The 17273-nt window shown below is 44.3% G+C and overlaps 1 protein-coding gene across 2 annotated transcripts; it reads left to right on the top strand.

The window, feature by feature from the left end:
* Positions 1 to 576: 576 nt before the first annotated feature.
* ARHGAP36 (Rho GTPase activating protein 36) lies at positions 577 to 10988 on the top strand. Of its 2 annotated transcripts, XM_074391819.1 has the most exons (12): positions 577 to 662; positions 3310 to 3468; positions 4712 to 4777; positions 5264 to 5499; positions 5741 to 5933; positions 6139 to 6194; positions 6425 to 6575; positions 7077 to 7225; positions 7395 to 7571; positions 7812 to 7909; positions 8042 to 8148; positions 9688 to 10988. In XM_074391819.1, the coding sequence occupies exons 2-12, from the start codon at positions 3360 to 3362 to the stop codon at positions 9843 to 9845; spliced, it is 1500 nt and encodes a 499-aa protein (XP_074247920.1). In that variant the 5' UTR covers positions 577 to 662; positions 3310 to 3359; the 3' UTR covers positions 9846 to 10988. The 2 variants fall into 2 exon arrangements, with proteins under 2 accessions (XP_074247920.1, XP_010340040.1); XM_010341738.2 differs by lacking the exon at positions 577 to 662 and having other exon boundaries at positions 3178 to 3468.
* The last annotated feature ends 6285 nt before the right edge of the window (positions 10989 to 17273 follow it).

Here is a 17273-nt window from a genome sequence, read left to right as displayed (position 1 = left end):
CATGGTCATTTCAGGCTAGTGCCGTAGTACACTGAAGGGGTAAGGGAAAACACTCTGGAGCAAGAGAGGTCTCTTGGCACCTCTTTCCTGTAGGGAGCCTCCTTTCCTGTTCAGCTTGGAATGTCAGGCCTGAGAATGAGTATTCAAATCTCAAGAACCTGTTATGTGCCTCTCTCACAGTGTTAAAGCCTGCCTACTCATTTCCCCTCCCCACCCCACCCGTCTGCTTCTTGTCGGGGGACATTGGTCTTCCTAACTCTGCTTCTGTATTGTAGGCTACTGGCACCTCGAGAAGGTTGAAGGCAAGTAAGGCAATGCCAATTTTTCTGGTAGAACTGCAGCATATAACTGCTCTTAAGTTTAGCCCTGTGTGCTGGAGCAGGGAGGCAATGACAAACGGTTTATTCTAAGGCCTTTGATTTCCTTCGGAATTGTAAGCATCTAGGCTGACTCATCTCTCAAAGGCTTTTCTCTCTCTCTCTCTCTGTCTCCTTTTGGGGCTGTTGTTGATTGGGGATTTTACTGTTTGTTCTTACCTTACATTTGGGGGAGAAAAGGCATTCATTTTCATCTTATTTTTGGGTGAAAGAATCAGCTCTGCTCTTTGGATGATCAGCTCTGGTAAGCTTCAATAAGAAGAAATAACTGAAACTCCAAAACAGGTACAAAATATGTCTGGATTGGGAAAAGGGGAGAGGGGAGTGATGTTAGAGAAATTAAGCCAGAGCTAGGCTGTGTGTCTCAGGATGAGACCCTAGACTAATAGGCTCTGGACCTGCTATTTTGAATGGGGGATTGCTAGAGGCTTAGTCTGGGACTGAGGTTAAATGCATGTGCCTTTGGTTAACATGATCACTTTGCAAGTTGTGGGTCCAGGTGTTCACTTTGGGTCCAGGGCATGGAGCTTTGCAGTTGGATCTTTAATATCTATGCTAGGTGTTTTCCTCTTGGCTTAGTTGAAAAGCCATAGGAAGACTCCTTATCTTTTCTCATACTGCACTTATTTCTGACGTCTGTGATCCTGGCTATTAAAGAAAGTGGGCAAAAGAGTTTTGGAGAAAAAATTGAAGGTATGGTTTATTTGTTTGTTTTTTTTTGGACAAAGGATAGCTCATCTATTTAGATTATTGCATGATAAACCTTTACTTAACTTTCCTCTGCCAAAGCTGCATTGCCTGATCTTTAAAATTTAAGCTCCCCACCCCCCAAATCATATATAGAATGTTACCTTCGACTCCATGGGAAAGAGAAGTTCAGAAAAGTGGTATATAACTACTTCCTTTCTTGACAAAAGGTTTAGTTTTGTATGTCCTGAATTATCTTCTCTATCAGGAACCAGCCATATTTCCCCAAACCGTAAACGGGAGCTATCATAAATTGTTTTCTTTCCATTGTAATTACAAATTTTCCCTAAATCCGGTCAGTTGTATCCATGAGATTCATCCCCTACTCCAGCCCTAGTGACACTGACTTGTGTCAATATCCTTTGCCTCTTGGTTGATTTACCTACTTCCAGTTCTCTACCCAAAACAGGATTTTTTCATAGCTTTCTTTGGTTTTTCCAAGGTGCAGCTCTAACTCTTTCACTCCCTGACTAAAACCCTGCAGTACTTCCCTATTGCCTTCAGGAAGAAGTTCAACTTTTTAAGCTGGCTTATAGGGCCATCCATGATCTCATCCCTGCCCATCCAGTTTTATCTCCTTCAAATCCCTTTATACAGTTTCAAGAATATGACAACCTCTCTCCCATCTCTTTGTCTTTGCACAGGCTGTTCTCTCTCTCTCTGGACGCTACTCCCCCCACCCCCACAGATTTAGATGTTTTCTCCTTTCTTCTTTCACAGTACTTTGTTTTTATCTTGGACGTCTGACATCACAAGATTTTGTAAATTGTTGCTAACCTGTGTATCTCCCTCACTGCACTGTTAAATCTTTAAAGAAAGAAATAGTATTATCTTGTTCATCTTTTGAATCTTTAGTGCCTGGCACAAAGTGGGCAATTAATACAGGTTTTTTTTTTCTTTAATGAATGAACAAATGAGTAATAACAGAGAATGTGCTGGAAAGGATGCTGTGTGAGGCACAGGGGCATACCCAGTGGGGGATGCTGTGTAGTCTGGAAGTAGTATAAGATAGTGGGCACCACGGAGAAGGCACATATAAAATAGGTTTTACTGTTGTACTAAGATAAACTTCACTTTGATCACAATTCTGTTTAAGAAGTCCTACTAGAAATGGTCTGGAAATGATGTTTGTTGGTTTTGGTACAAATGATTTTTTTTAAAGTAATATAATCAAGTTGTGCAATGTTTGGTATATAGAGAAAAGGCAACAGGCAAACAAAATCTGACCAGTTAATGCAAATGTTGTTAGCATTTGAGTGCATTTCCTTTAGTCTTTTATTTTTATGCATGCTTTTTTTCATGTAGTTGCAATCAAAATTAATACAATTCTGTGTTTTGTGTTTGTTGTCAAAAAACCTCTTTGTAAATATCACTTTAATGATTGCATAATTTTTCCATACTGTGGCCATTACAAAGTTTATATAACTAATATCATTGCTGGGCTAGCTTTTCCCCCCCCCCTTTTTTGTTACTATTTTGGTTTATGTGCATATGCTTTTTCCTGTCTGTAAGATGATTTTATTAGGATAGATTCCTAGAAGGGGAGTTACTAGGTCAAAGGGCCTGGGGACGATTTTTGCCTCCAGACCCATGTGTTCAGTGTGCTTTCTGGAAGACTTGTATGAATTTGCAGCTCTCCTAGCTTAGATGAAAGTCCCCCTTTTATTCAACCTAGGCAGCACTGAGTATCATCATGAAAAAAAAAAAAAAAAAAAAAAAAAAAAAAAAAAAAAACTAAAAATGTTCTAATTAATTAATGGAAAATATTATCTTATTTTTGTTTCAAAGTGCTTTTGTTAAAAAATGTTTTGTCTTTTATTTTTGTTCTTGTTTTCTCTCTTTGTACTTTTTTTCTAATTAGGTTTTCTCTTTTCTGGACTGTCTGTTCAGGGCTGATGTCTGTTAAGGGCTGATTTTTTTGAAGTTGGATTTTTTTTTTTCCTTTTTCACAAAAGCAATCAGAGGCTGTTCTGCCTGAGGGTGAAGCCGCCTCCCAGTTTTCCCTCCCCTTCTGCCCCCACCCCCATAGTTCTGTCCACCAGGTCCAGTGACAATTGGATGATGCAGCCTTGATAATCATTCCATTCCAGAATGGGTGGCTGCATTCCTTTTCTGAAGGCAGCAAGGGCATTGTGCCCCAGAATCATGCCCCTTTTGTTGTTGTTGTCCGCCTTCATTTTTTTAGTGAGTGTCTTGGGAGGAGCCCCAGTACACAACCAGGAGCGCCGGACGAAGATGGTATCTATACACAGCCTCTCCGAGCTGGAGCGTCTGAAGCTGCAGGAGACTGCTTACCGCGAACTCGTGGCCAGACATTTCCTCTCCGAATTCAAACCTGAAAGAGGTAAGCTGTACCCCGGAGTGTGGCATCCTCGCCTTCGGGAGAGTGGACCCTCCGGGCAGTACGGGGAGGATTAGGGGGTCTAGGAGGGTGGGAGGGGCTCACTTCTGGTCTCGGACCAGTTTAGTTCTCTTGGCGTCTGGGGAACTGAAGAAGCCGGAGTTGAAGGCTGTTTGTTGAATTGCGGAAGAGGTAAAAATTAGTTGAGTTTGGACGAAGTCTGGGGGTTGAGGGGCAATAAGACGGACGGGCAGATGCCAGGGACATACAGGTAGACAGAGAGCCAGTGAAGAGACAGACGCACCAAGTGTGGTGCGAGAGTAAGGCAGAGCGAGACGGAGGCGCAGAGGGACGCTCTGGGAGAGACGTGGGACAGAGACAGCGCGGTCGAGAGACAGAGAGTAGAGGGAGATAGCGAGACAGTGTGAGAGAGAGAGAGACGCTCCAAGCCGGCGGTGAGCGGGAGGGCTGTGCGGACGCGGGGTAGGCGGCGGGAGGTGCGCGGCGAGCGCTGGCCACCTCTGCTTGCTGCCGGGGAGCGAGCAGGACGCGGCGCGGGACAAGGTTCGAGCGCACCGGGGAATCTCAGGGGTACGCGCGCGGATTTGGCAGGGGAGCCCACGAGAGGAAGGAGCGGGTAGCGCGGACCCGGGGGAGCCCCATAGGGATTGGAGAGTGCTGGAGGTGGCAGGTTCGCTCGGCGCGCGCGGCGAGCGCAGCTAGAATTGGGAGAGGAGCCCCCGGTGGCAGCCACTGACGCCCGATTCGGAGCGCGGGGACAGCCAGGTGTCGCCGCCTCTCCTACGGCAGCGCAGGGGGCCGACGGCAACCCGGTGCGAGTGCCACTGCAGTAACTTGGCGACCCTCACCCGAGGTGGCGCTGCAGGAGAGCTCCCCCCCCCCCACCCCGCTCCTGTTGCGCGGTCCACGCTTCGGATCCCCGGAATTTATGTTTTAAGTGTTATATTGAGCGACTACCGGTGCGTTGCAAGATGCGCAGTGAGCACGCGGCGCATTAGATTGTTTGGCTTGGTTAATTAAATTCTTGGAGTCTGATATGAGAGGCTTGGTCTTGTTGTCAGGTGGGGAAACTGAGGCTTAGAGAAAGCAAATCACTTTTCGCCGGCTGGACAGAGCTCGCCTCTCTGCCATCCCCTTCCGCTGCTGCAGATCAGTGTATTGGGGTGTTTTAGTCACTTTTCAAGTCCTATTTGTGAATGTATCTTTTCTTTTTCTCTTCCCGTAGCTCTGCCTGTTGACCGTCCGAACACCTTGGAGAAGTTGTTTGTGATTTTGAGAGGATCAGAGAGGGGTGAGGGGGCTCTTGTATTTTCTTTAGAAAAGAAATAGAATGCTAACCCCCTGCGTAGTGTGGCCCTGGAGACTGTGTGGCGTCCACTGTCCCGGGAGACACTCTCCCCCGCCCCCAAACCCCCACAGGGGGTGAGATCAGGAAATGGCGCAGTAATTGTAGGTGCTTGAGGTGGTCCTTTCAGACCTTCCTGGGACTCACCCCACATAGATCAACCCAAAGAAATCGCCCTCATTGCTTCAAGGTAGTCACCCCCAGGGAAAATTTAAGGCAGGGGCTTCGAGCCTCTTCGGGATGGTTGAGTAGAGCTGAAACCACCGCGGGGTCTTTTTGGCTAGCTCCCCAGGGAGGGGCGCTGCGGGTCTGGAGAGGTGGGGTTTGCTGTGGGTGGTTGCTGGGAGAAGTGCTACAGCCCCTGCAGTTCCTCCTGATTTGAGCGCCGCGAGGCTTTGACGTCTGTCATTCTTTCTCTCCGTGGCTCTCCAGTTGTATCACTCAAGACATTTGGCATTCGCCTGGAAGAGGTCCTAGTGAACGAGCTTACCCGCCGCAAGCAACTTGAACTGACAGCCGCGATGCAGGTTGAAGAAGCCAACGGTCAGGGTTCGGGCCGTCGTCGAGGAAACGTCGTGCAAAGGATGTTTGGCCGCATCAGGCGCTTTTTCAGTCGCAGGAGGAATGAGCCCACCTTGCCCCGGGAGTTCACTCGCCGTGGGCGTCGGGTGAGTTAAACCCTCCAGGTTTTAGGCAAGGGTCTTTCCGGAGGTATGCAGGAATGTAAGGTCGGAAGGTTAAGGCCTGCGTCCTCAGAGGGAGGGGGGAGCTGAACACAATATGTTGAAATGATGTCCTTGGCTTGCCACAAAGAGAATGTATCTTAGTCTGAATGTCATACAGTACTCAGGAAGATCCTAACAGACTCTCTTTATTTCCCATTTTAAGAGAATCTGGATTTCTCCACAGGGTGCAGTGTGTGTGGATAGTCTGGCTGAACTGGAAGATGGGGCCCTGCTGCTGCAGACCCTGCAGCTTTCAAAAGTTTCCTTTCCAATTGGCCAGCGACTCCTGGGATCCAAAAGGAAGATGAGCCTCAATCCGATTGCGAAACAAGTCCCCCAGGTTGTTGAGGCTTGCTGCCAATTCATTGAAAAACATGGTAAGTGAGCTCCAAATGGGTAAATCAAGGAAGGAGGCAATTAACGGGAAAGGAGGGATGTTCTAGAAATGGGGGGAGAAAGGAGGTAAGGAATGAAGGGCTTGGATAACATTCCCCTGACACCAGTGGAGGTCAGATTGCAGTGGGGGAGGAGAAGGGAAAAGGGGTTCAGAGATGTTGAGCATGCTCTGGTCTTTTCTTTCAGGCTTAAGCACGGTGGGGATTTTTACTCTTGAATACTCGGCGTATAGAGTGCGTAAGGTAAACTGGCTTTGCTTACATGTTTGTTCCTCCGGAGAAAGAGCAAGAAGAGGTGGGGCTCCCCCATAGACCTAACTACCTGGTGGGGGGAGGAGCAAGGTCTTCTTTTAGCCCCCAGGCCCACCATGTTGCCAGCTACCTCCACTGAAGCCTGAAACTTACTGAAGGAATAACCAAGATGGAGCCTGTGGTGGGTGGGGTAGACAATCTATGTCTCCTCCTTTTCCTAGCTTCGTGAAGCATTTGATCAAGGCCTGGATGTAGTGCTGGATGAGAATCAGAATGTGCATGATGTGGCTGCACTCCTCAAGGAGTTTTTCCGTGACATGAAGGACTCTCTGCTGCCAGATGATCTGTATCTGTCATTCCTCCTGACAGCAAGTGAGTCTTCTGACCTCCTTAGTAGGGCAAGGAAAGGAAGTATTACTGGGGTCTGAGAGTTCTAGGGACAGAGGTCAGGCTGGAGGACTTCGAAGAACTAAGGCAGAATGAACATAAAAAGATGGAAAAAAAAAACCTCTCCAGAATACATACAGTTATTATTTGTCAATTAAAAATAAAATATTAATAAAAACTTCTCTGGGTTACTTTCTTTGTATCTCTTAATGTTCCATTATAAGTTTGTGGTTTGGAAATTTCTCTAGACCTTCTTGAAGCTGTGTGTTCCCTCTCATGTCAAAAATGAAGAGGTCTGATTTTGATGGGAGCACTTCTTGCTTTCAGGGTTTCTGAGCTCAAATGCTTTGGAAATGAGCAAAGGCAGGATACCTGGGTACTTTTTCCATAACTGCCAGCAAATTTCAAGCAGAATCCCACCCCCACTGGTATCAATCTGCTGCCAAGACTATCCCCCTGAGACAGCCCCTGTTTTCCTTCCTCTAGCTTTAAAGCCCCAGGATCAGCTTTCTGCCCTGCAGTTGCTGGTCTACCTGATGCCACCCTGCCACAGTGATACCCTGGAACGTCTGCTGAAGGCCCTGCATAAAATCACTGAGTACTGCGAGGACTCAATTGGCATTGATGGACAGCTGGTAAAAAAATCTGGGAAAGAGTAGTGAGAACAGTAGTAGGGACATATGTGGGAGTATATCAGCAAGAGGGTGGATGGAGAGGGGAGAGAGAAACAAGAATAAAAAGAGACATATCCAATTGTACAACTCCCAGTACTATGTTTATCACTTTCTGTCTTCCATTACCTAGGTCCCAGGCAACCGTATGACTTCTACCAATTTGGCCTTGGTATTTGGATCTGCTCTCCTGAAAAAGGGAAAGTTTGGCAAGAGAGAGGCCAGGAAAACAAAGCTGGGGATTGACCAGTATGTTGCTTCTGTCAATGTGGTCCGTGCCATGATTGATAACTGGGATGTCCTCTTCCAGGTAGGTGCAAGTTTTGGGTGGACTTATTTTACACATCTCTCTCCTGTTCACAAGGCAAGGCACAGTTGTACCTTGCATCTTTGATAGTAGCCAAAACAGGCACCCACAAAACCTTCCAGTCTAGAAATTTCTCCCACCTTAGCTGGCCTTGGTACCTTCAGTCCTGAGAACCTAAAAGAGATGAGTATAAGTGAAAAGTTGCCGTGTAATAATGGCTAATGTTGCTAATTCTACCCTCAGGTGCCTCCCAATATTCAGAGGCAGGTTGCGAAGCGTGTGTGGAAGTCCAGCCCAGAAGCGCTTGACTTTATCAGACGCAGGAACCTGAGGAAGATCCAGTGAGTGTTTTTTGGGTTTGTTTGTGCTTAGCCTGAAGCACCTTCTCCTATGGGGTTTTCCAACTCCAGACCATCTTTATATTAAGTAATGCAAATACACAAAATGACTGTTTCAAAACCCTTCCCGTTCAGGAGTGCACGCATAAAGATGGAAGAGGATGCACTACTTTCTGATCCAGTGGAAACCTCTGCTGAGGCCCAGGCTGCTGTCCTTGCTCAAAGCAAGCCTTTTGATGAAGGTCAGTTCCCTGCTGCAGGTCAGACCCTTGCTGAAAGTCAGTCCCTTGCTGAAGGTCAGGCCCTTCTTGAAGGCCAGTTCCTTGCTCAAGATGAGCCCCTTGAGAAAGATGAGTTCTCTGAGGAAGACAAAAAGCTAGTATTTGAATATCTTAAGGAGTAGTCTTTGGGGAAGCTCTAGGTCTAGAAATCCCAAATAACCTTGAGATTCAGGGCCCACATCTTGAAGGAATACCAGACCTTGATGAGGAAGATGATGATGATGATGATGATGATGATGATGATGATACTTTAAATTTTGATGATCTTCCTCCCCTTGGAGATACTCTAGAACCAGATTATGAAATTCCAGAACTCATTGAGATCCCAGACTTTGGAGAAATACCACATGTAGATATGGTCCCAGGCTCTGAAGGAGCCCCAGTTGTGCGAGAAACCCCAAACCCTGGAGAAAACCCAAACCATCACCTAGAAAAAGGGCGAGATTTTGAAGACCACCAAAATCTTAACCTTGCACAAGTTCCCTATCTTGATGTAATCCCAAACAATGAAATCCCAGACCATGCAGATGCTTCAGATAATGATGAAACCCAAGATTCTGAAGAAGACCCCAGTCTTGAAGAGGTCCCAGCTGTTGACGAAGTCCCAAATGATGAAGCCTCAAATGCTGAAGAAATCCCAGACTATGAAGCCCCAGAGGTAAATGGAATTTCAGACTCTGAAGATCTTGATTTTGAAGAAGTCCCAGCTCTTCATCTGGTCCCAAGCAATGAGCCCAAGGATGCCCAAATTCACAACAAAATTCAAGATTATCAGAAAGTCCAAGCCAATGCATTGGAAGAAGAAGTTACCACTATGGCTCTAGAAACTGAAGATGTCTCCATTCTTAATACAATTCCATACCCTCCACAAGACCTGGCTGTCAATCTTGAAGAAGTCATGAATGTGGAAGAAGTCCCAATGCCTAAAGATTCTGACTCTAACGAAGTTCAGAATCCAAAGGCAATTCAGTTTCATAAAGATGCAGATGTTGCATTCCCTGTAGATACCACTCTCCTTAAAAACAAGTCTCAGCCTGGCCAAGTCATGGACGACAAGTCCTCCCCAGAGGTGTTGAAGAGCAACACCTGCTTTCTCTCTTCTATGCAGTGCTGTAAGCTTTCGGCTCCAGCGTTGTTACTCATTTGCTAGGTAAAATTAGTCAGGTTACTCGTAGGGTGGTGGTGGTTATTAGGAGGTCGTCCTTTTACCAGTCTCTCTGGTGGTATTGTCCATTCCCTCTGAACACAGGGTATCTGTCTTACTGTTTCTCTTTCCTAACTCAGCTCTTCTTCCAGTTTCCACAGTGGTCCTAGATTTGGAGATCTGTATTCTGCTGTCCGGCTGTAATATTCTTACATGTCAGATGGAGATAATTATTCCTGTCCTACCTTCTTGCCTCATACTGTATTCAAAATTCAAAATTAGGTCTTACTGCTTTGAGTGCTGTGCAAAGTATAAGGTCTAGAAATATGAGAGTTAACATTGTTACTATTTTCCAGATTCCTCTGAGGAGCCAGCTGTGCCTTCTGGCACTGCCCGTTCCCATGACCATGAGGAAGAAGTGGATAACCTCCCCATTCCAGAGCAAGACCGCCCATTGCTCCGTGTGCCCCGGGAGAAGGAGGGCAAAACTGGCATCGGCTACTTCTTTCCTTAGATGGTTTTCCTTCTATAAGGTGCCGGACAGGGGAAAAGGGTGGGGGTAGATCTGGAATGTCACAGTTAATGTTAAGGAGAGAGTGGAGGGTAAAGATCTGAAGGTAAGAAGGAGTTCCACCTGATGCTCGGGTCAGGATGAGAATTCCAAACATATTGCCAGCCCCTTCACTGGGGACGCTTGGTCTTTTCAGCTGGTAAAAGCAGAGATGTTTTCCTGTCATGCCCAAGCTTCCAGTGCTACCTTGCCTTTCTCTTTTACTCCTGATCTTGGCTTTCTCTCTCTACAGACTATCCTTTAATTGATGTGGCACTTGTGGTAAACACCTCTCCCAGGGAAGCTCACAAATCTCGAGGTGCTTTCCCTCCCCCAAATGGGATTGCATGATTTTCCTGACTTTCCTACCCTCCTCCTGAGAGCTCAATTGGGAAGGCCCTCAAGAGGCATGCTAGAACGTTAGGTCAGCCTACTGACAGCTCACAATTAATGAGAAATAATGTGACACCAACTTGTAACGGTGTCACCGCAGCAATTCCACCCTTTAGATTTTGCCCCCCAAATTATTCAGGCTCCTCAAATGGCCTCTCCCAAATTTCTGTGCAGTTTTGCTCAGGTCACACCAACGAGGAAACCTCAAGTGTAGATCTAATTAGTGTTTCTGATATCTAAACTTAGAGGAAAAATTAGGTTTTATTACCTGGATCTGTTTTAGAGACAATTGGTGTTCACACCCTGTTTTCAGCAAAACAGCTAGTTAGGTAAGGACACACAGTTCCAAGTAGCTAAAGTCATCTGATTACAAATGTTCTTAACGATCATCTCTGTAATTCCTTTACATGGGGTGGTACAAAATTTTGGGACATGCTCTGGTAACACACAGATATGAGTTATGTATGACATCCAAAATTACAACTGATACTATGGGTAACAACTGCTAAGGTTCATAGAATGAAGAATGCATTGTATTGAGGGATAGAAATTGATCATATAATGGGTAACAACCACTGAACTCGAAGATTTGTGATTGTTAAAACTTCCCTGGCGTAAAACTTCTCTGGCTTAAAACTTCTCTGGCATAAAACTTCTCTGGCATAAAACTTCTCTGGCATTTAATCATTAATAAACATCTGTATTGTGACAGCAGCATATTCATGGCTTACTGTGTGTGTGTTTTTTTTTTTTTTTTTTTTTTTAACTTGAGGAGTGAGCTGGGAAGCTCTGACTAGAGAGCTGAAAGGGAAAAGGAGAGTTGAACAGAAATAAAGAGGACAGGGTGATATAGAATAAAAAGAAGAGGATGATATGAGATAAAGTGAAGGGAGTGACTTGGAATGAGGAGGTGGAGTGACATGGAACAAAGGGGAGGGAGTGAGGTGGAAAAAAGGGGGATAGAGTGATATGGGGTAAAGGGGAGGAAATAGAGTTTAATAAACGGGAGGGAAGACATGGAATAAAGAGGGAGTTACTTGGGATAAAGGGAAGGGGGTGATAAAGAATGAGGATGGAATGAGGTGGAACAAAGGGGAGGGAGTGAGGTGAAAAAAGGGGATACAGTGATGTGGGATAAAGGGGGAGTGAACAGAGTGGAATAAATGGGAGGGGGACACCTGGAATAGAGAGGGAATGACATGGGATAAAGGGAAGGGGGTGACATGGAATAAACGAATGGAGTGAAGTGGACTAAAGGGGAGGGGTGATGTGGAATAAAGGAGAGGGGTGATGTGGAATAAAGGGGAGGGGTGATGTGGAATAAAGGGGAGGGGTGATGTGGAATAAAGGGGAGGGAATGATATGGAATAAAGACGAGGGGTGATGTGGAATAAAGGGGAAGGGTGATATGGAATAAAGGGAAGGGGGTGATATGGAATAAAGGGGAGGGACTGATATGGAATAAAGGGAAGGGGGTGATATGGAATAGAGGCGAGGGGTGATGTGGAATAGCGAGAAGAGGTGATGCAGAATAAAGGGGAGGGGTGATGTGGAATAAAGGGGAGGGAGTGATATGGAATAAAGGGAAGGGGGTGATATGGAATAAAGATGATGGGTGATGTGGAATAAAGGGGAGGGGTGACGTGGAATAAAGGGGAGGGGTGATGTGGAATAAAGGGGAGGGGTGATGTGGAATAAAGGGGAGGGGTGATGTGGAATAAAGGGGAGGGGTGATGTGGAATAAAGGGGAGGGGTGATGTGGAATAAAAGGGAGGGGTGATGTGGAATAAAGGGAAAGGGTGATATGGAATAAAGGGGAGGGTTGATGTGGAATAAAGGGAGGGGGTGATATGGAATAAAGGGGAGGGGTGATGTGAAATAAAGGGAAGGGGGTGATATGGAATAAAGGCCAGGGTTGATGTGGAATAAAGGGCAGAGGGTGATATGGAATAAAGGGGCGGAGGTGATGTGGAATAAATGGGGGTTGAGGTGGAATAAAGGGAAGTAAAATAGAATAAAGGGGAAGGGCTATAATGGAATAAAGGGGGTGTAATTATTAATATTAAAGTATAAAAGGCTAAGGGGAGATGAAGGAGAAGTAAGGGAAGCGAAGGAAGTTCAAGAGGAGATTCTATAAGGGGGAAGGGAGGGGAATGTATGAGGAGATCACCAGATATTTTCAACTGAGAAAGCCCTCCTGAATCAGTGAAAAATAAAATCTGAGAAACATGGGCAGGCATATGACTTCCAAGGGTTAGAGGAAGAACATACTGCTGTCTGACTGATGGGACTTCCAACTCTTCTTGAAAACGTATGGCTTCATGACGTACTTGGAAATTTTCCATGTTAGATACAGGGCCTTAGAAAGTGGAATGTGTTGTGTAATTTATTTCTACACACTTTGGTTTAGGATATTTCCTTGCATAGAGCTTTACAAATTGTGAACATGTAGTGTTGTCTGCTCCTATACTATTTTTTGAATAATAATAATCACGATAGATAACACATATCGGGGTCTTCAAAGTATCTAACACTGTGTTAAAAACTTTATGTTCATCATTTAATTTAATATTCACAACACTGGGATATGTGCTACTATCATCTTCAATTTATTCTTGAAGAAAATGAGGTGCAGAGAGGTTAGATAACCTGCCCAAATTACACAGTTGGTTAGTGGAAAAATAGCCAGTCTCTAAAGCTGACTTGTTTAAACACTAGATTATACTGGCCCATTCATCTTGGGATTTTGCTTCAGACGCATTGTGATGTCTGCAGCAATTTTTTTAAATTGGGGTTTGGACTTTCAACAAGCAAGTTTCAGGTTTCTTCCTTACAGATCCTTTCTCTCGAGAAAGGACAGGCTATTAGACAATAACTGTAATATTTCAGGGAGATTCTAGCAGTTATACCCTGGGCTTACAGTTATCAGAGGCAGAAGATAATGTAGGAGCTCATCCTTTCCAACCTTCTTGTTATCATATGAATGGTCATACTAGGGCTCAGACTTGGGAAAGGTCAGAGATCTGGGAGTAAGATTCAGACAGACCTTCTGACTGCATTCCAGGACTTTATGGGTCAAAAAAGTAAAATGTGTCCCATGAAAACTTTATGTGTGCTTTCACAATTCAGCTTCAAAACCAACAAATGAAACAGATAACAAAGAGGAAAATAAATTATTTGAAAACATTCCCTTCACTTTCTGACCTTCCCTGAAACCAAGTTTTCTCCTAATCTTACATTTCTTCCCAGGCCCAACTCCTAACTAGCCCAGGGACTGGGCTTGAGAGTGTTCGTAGATGTGGGCGTTATTTTTGCAATCCTCCACACTGTAGGCACCAGGTCATAGTCTTCCTGACACTTCAAGTCCTGTCCTTATTCTGGATGCCACCAACAATCTACACATGGAAGTCTCACCGCGTACACCCTGGCCTCACACCTCTCTGACCTTTAACTTCTTAGTATCTCAACCACTCCCAGTCAGTTGCCATCACTGGGCATGGCTTCAACTCCAATATCCCACTGAGAAGCAAATATTTTAATAAAGGTTGGGTCCATGCCATTTGCTCGTTGGATACACTGAAGAATCCAGTGCCCAAGATCTTCCTTTATGCTTCACTTTTTTTGCCTGTCCAGCCAAAATCTTGGGGCATAATAATTTAGTATTAACTGCCTCTTCATCCCCTTGCCCTCCAAATGCCACGTCTACACTGTTTAGCCCCAGTTTTGGATCTCTCCAAACAAATGCTTTCTCCGATCCCATAGTAACCAGTGTGGGAGAAAGGAGCAGCACCCCAACTATTGGTGTCTCTAACAATCAGAATTTCCACCCTCAGTTGGCCCTTCTGGCCACTCTGCAATCCTTTCACACGCCCCAGGTCATCTCTTTCTCCAATTTTCCTCTCATCTGTACTACAAGTTTTTTCACTACTCCTCTCAAACAGCCCCTTATATTCTACCACTACCATACTTCATACAATGGCTCAGACTCCTGCTTCATAAAGGAGACTGAGGCTAACTTCAGCTTTTTACCCCCCACACCTACAAAGGTCTTTTTGGCTTCATGAGCTCTCACTTCATATTGCACAGCACTGCTTCTTTTTCTTTTTTCTTTTCTTTTTTCATTGCATTTTAGGTTTTGGGGTACATGTGAAGAACATGCAAGATTGTTGCATAGGTACACACATGGCAGTATCATTTGCTGCCTTCCTCCACTTCACCTACATCTGGCTGGACAGGGAAAATGTGGTACATATACACCATGGAATATTATGCAGCCACTGCTGCTTCTTATATAGCACTCCTTCAGCTTACAGGTTCCTACTCCAGTTTCTTTTCCCTTGCTCTGTCCTCTGCTTTCCTTCTCCATTTCCCCCACCCCTACAACCTTGCTTACACTATTATCTCAGTTCTCTTGCCCGATTTTTAGATTTCTCCTTCTTTACTGGTTCCCTTACTTCAGAATATTCTCATGATCAAGTGTCTCCCATCCTTAGAAATCATTCCTTGATTCGTTATCACCCTGTAACAATTGCTATATTGCTTTTTTTTTACTAAGCTTATTGGAAGAAGAATCTATTCTATTCTGTATCTTCCTTTTTTCTTCTTCTTCTTCTTTTTTTTTTTTTTTTTTTTTTGAGACGGAGTTTCGCTCTTGTTACCCAGGCTGGAGTACAATGGTGCGATCTCGGCTCACCGCAATCTCCGCCTCCTGGGTTCAGGCAATTCTCCTGCCTCAGCCTCCTGAGTAGCTGGGATTACAGGCACGCACCACCACGCCCAGCTAATGTTTTTTGTATTTTTAGTAGAGACGGGGTTTCACCATGTTGACCAGGATGGTCTCAATCTCTTGACCTCGTGATCCACCCGCCTTGGCCTCCCAAAGTGCTGGGATTACAGGAGTGAGCCACCGCGCCCAACCTTCCCTTTTTTTTTTTTTTTTTTTTTTTTTTCCAAGACAGGGTCTCATCTCAGTCACCCAGGCTGGAGTGCAGTGGCACAATTGTGACTCAATGCAACCTCCGCCTCCTGGGCTCATGTGATTCTCTTGCCTCAGCCTCCCAAGTAGCTTGGACTACAGGCGTATGTCTCCACGCCCGGCTAATTTTTTTTTTATTTTTACTTTTTGCAAAGATGGGGTTTTGCTATGTTGACCAGGCTGGTCTTGAACTCCTGATCTCAAGCCCACCTTGGCCTCCCAAAGTGCTGGTATTACAGGTGTGAGTCACTGTTTCTGGTCTGTATCTTCCTTCTCACTTCCCTTTTATTCTTCAGTCCATACCAATCAGGTTTCTATTCCCACTACTCTAATAAAACTCACCACCAATAACCTATTATTACATTAAATATACATTGGTGGTGCACTTATTTTCCTCGGCCTCAGTGACACTACCATCTCCTGATATTTTAAAAATTAAGCATTTTTATTTGAGGTAATTGTAGATTCAAATGCAGTTTTAAGAAACAATACAGAGGTCCTATGTATCCTCTACCCAGTTTCTCCAGTTGTACTGTCTTGTAAAGCTACAGTACAATATCACAACTAAGATATTGACATTGATACAGTCCAGATAAGCAAAGTTCCATCAACATGAAAATCCCTCCTGTTGCCCTTTTATAGCAAAATAGACAAATCTACCTTTCATCCCCACCACCCCCTCTACCTAACCCCTGGCAACTAATCTGTTATCCATTTCTATAAGTTTATCATGTGAAGAATATTATATAAATGGAATCATACATACGTGGGCTTTTGGGATTGGCTTTTGTTCATTCAACATAACTACTCTGAGATTCATCCAAGTTGTGTGTAGCAGTACTTCATCTTGTTTTATAGCTGAATATCCATGGTACACATGCATCATAGTTTGTTTAACCACTCACCTACTGAAGGACATTTTGGCTGTTTCTCCAGTTTGAGACTATTATAAATAAGACCACCATGAACATTTGAGTACAGAATTTGAGAGGACATACGCTTTCAGTTTTCTGGATGAGTGCCCAGTTGTGCAATTACTGGGTCGTACAAGAAACTGACAAACCACTTTCCAGAGCAGTTATACAACTTTGTATTCACAGCAGCAGCGTATGAGCGATCCAGTTACTCTGCGTGCTTGCTAGCATTTGGTCTTGTCACTATTTCCTTTTATCTTGTTTTATCTTGCCCATTGTGATAATTGTGTAGTGATATCTCATTGTGGTTTAAATTAGTATTTCTCTGATGCTTAATGACATTGAATATATTTTTATGTGTTTATTTGCCATCTGTATAGCCTTCAGTGAAATGTCTGTTCATGTGGACATCGAATTGCTCTGGCATCAATTGTTGAAAAGATTATTTGTTCTCCATTGAATCCATTTTGTGCCACTCCTTGGCTTGATTTACAGTGGACTTCTCACCAGAAATCACTGGACTGAGAAGTCCACTGTAATTCTTATTCTTGTTTCTTTATAGGCAAAGTATTTTTCCCTCTGGCTTCTTTCATGATTTTCTCATTACCTTTGGTTTTCTGCAGCTTGAATATGATATGCTTAAGTATGACATTTGCGTATTTATATTGCGTGGTGTCCCCTGCACTTTCAGGATGTGTGGCTTGATGTCTATCATTGATTTTGGAAATCAGTCTACCATTATTATTTGAAATATTTCTTCTGTTTCATTTTCTCTCCTCTTTCTGGTAATCTATTTACATGTTGCATCATGTGAAAATGTCTCATAGTTCTTGGATGTTCTTTTCTTTTTTCAGTCTTTTTTTCTTTGCATTTTAGTTTAAGAAGTTTCTATTGATCTATCTTCAAGATTACTCATTCTTTCCTTGGCTGTGCCCTATGTACTAATGAGCCAATTAAAAGCATCCTTCATTTCTGCTTGTGTTTTTTCATTTTTGGCATTTAAAAATTCTTACTTAGAACTCTCATCTCTCTCCTTACGTTATAAATCTGTTCTTGCATGTTGTCTACTTTTTTTGATTAAAGCCCTTAACATATTAACCATAGTTATTT

This window comes from Saimiri boliviensis, chromosome X (assembly GCF_048565385.1).
Source record: "Saimiri boliviensis isolate mSaiBol1 chromosome X, mSaiBol1.pri, whole genome shotgun sequence".
In the NCBI taxonomy this organism is placed as follows: Eukaryota; Metazoa; Chordata; class Mammalia; order Primates; family Cebidae; genus Saimiri; species Saimiri boliviensis.
This window is presented reverse-complemented; position numbering and strand designations above follow the sequence as displayed.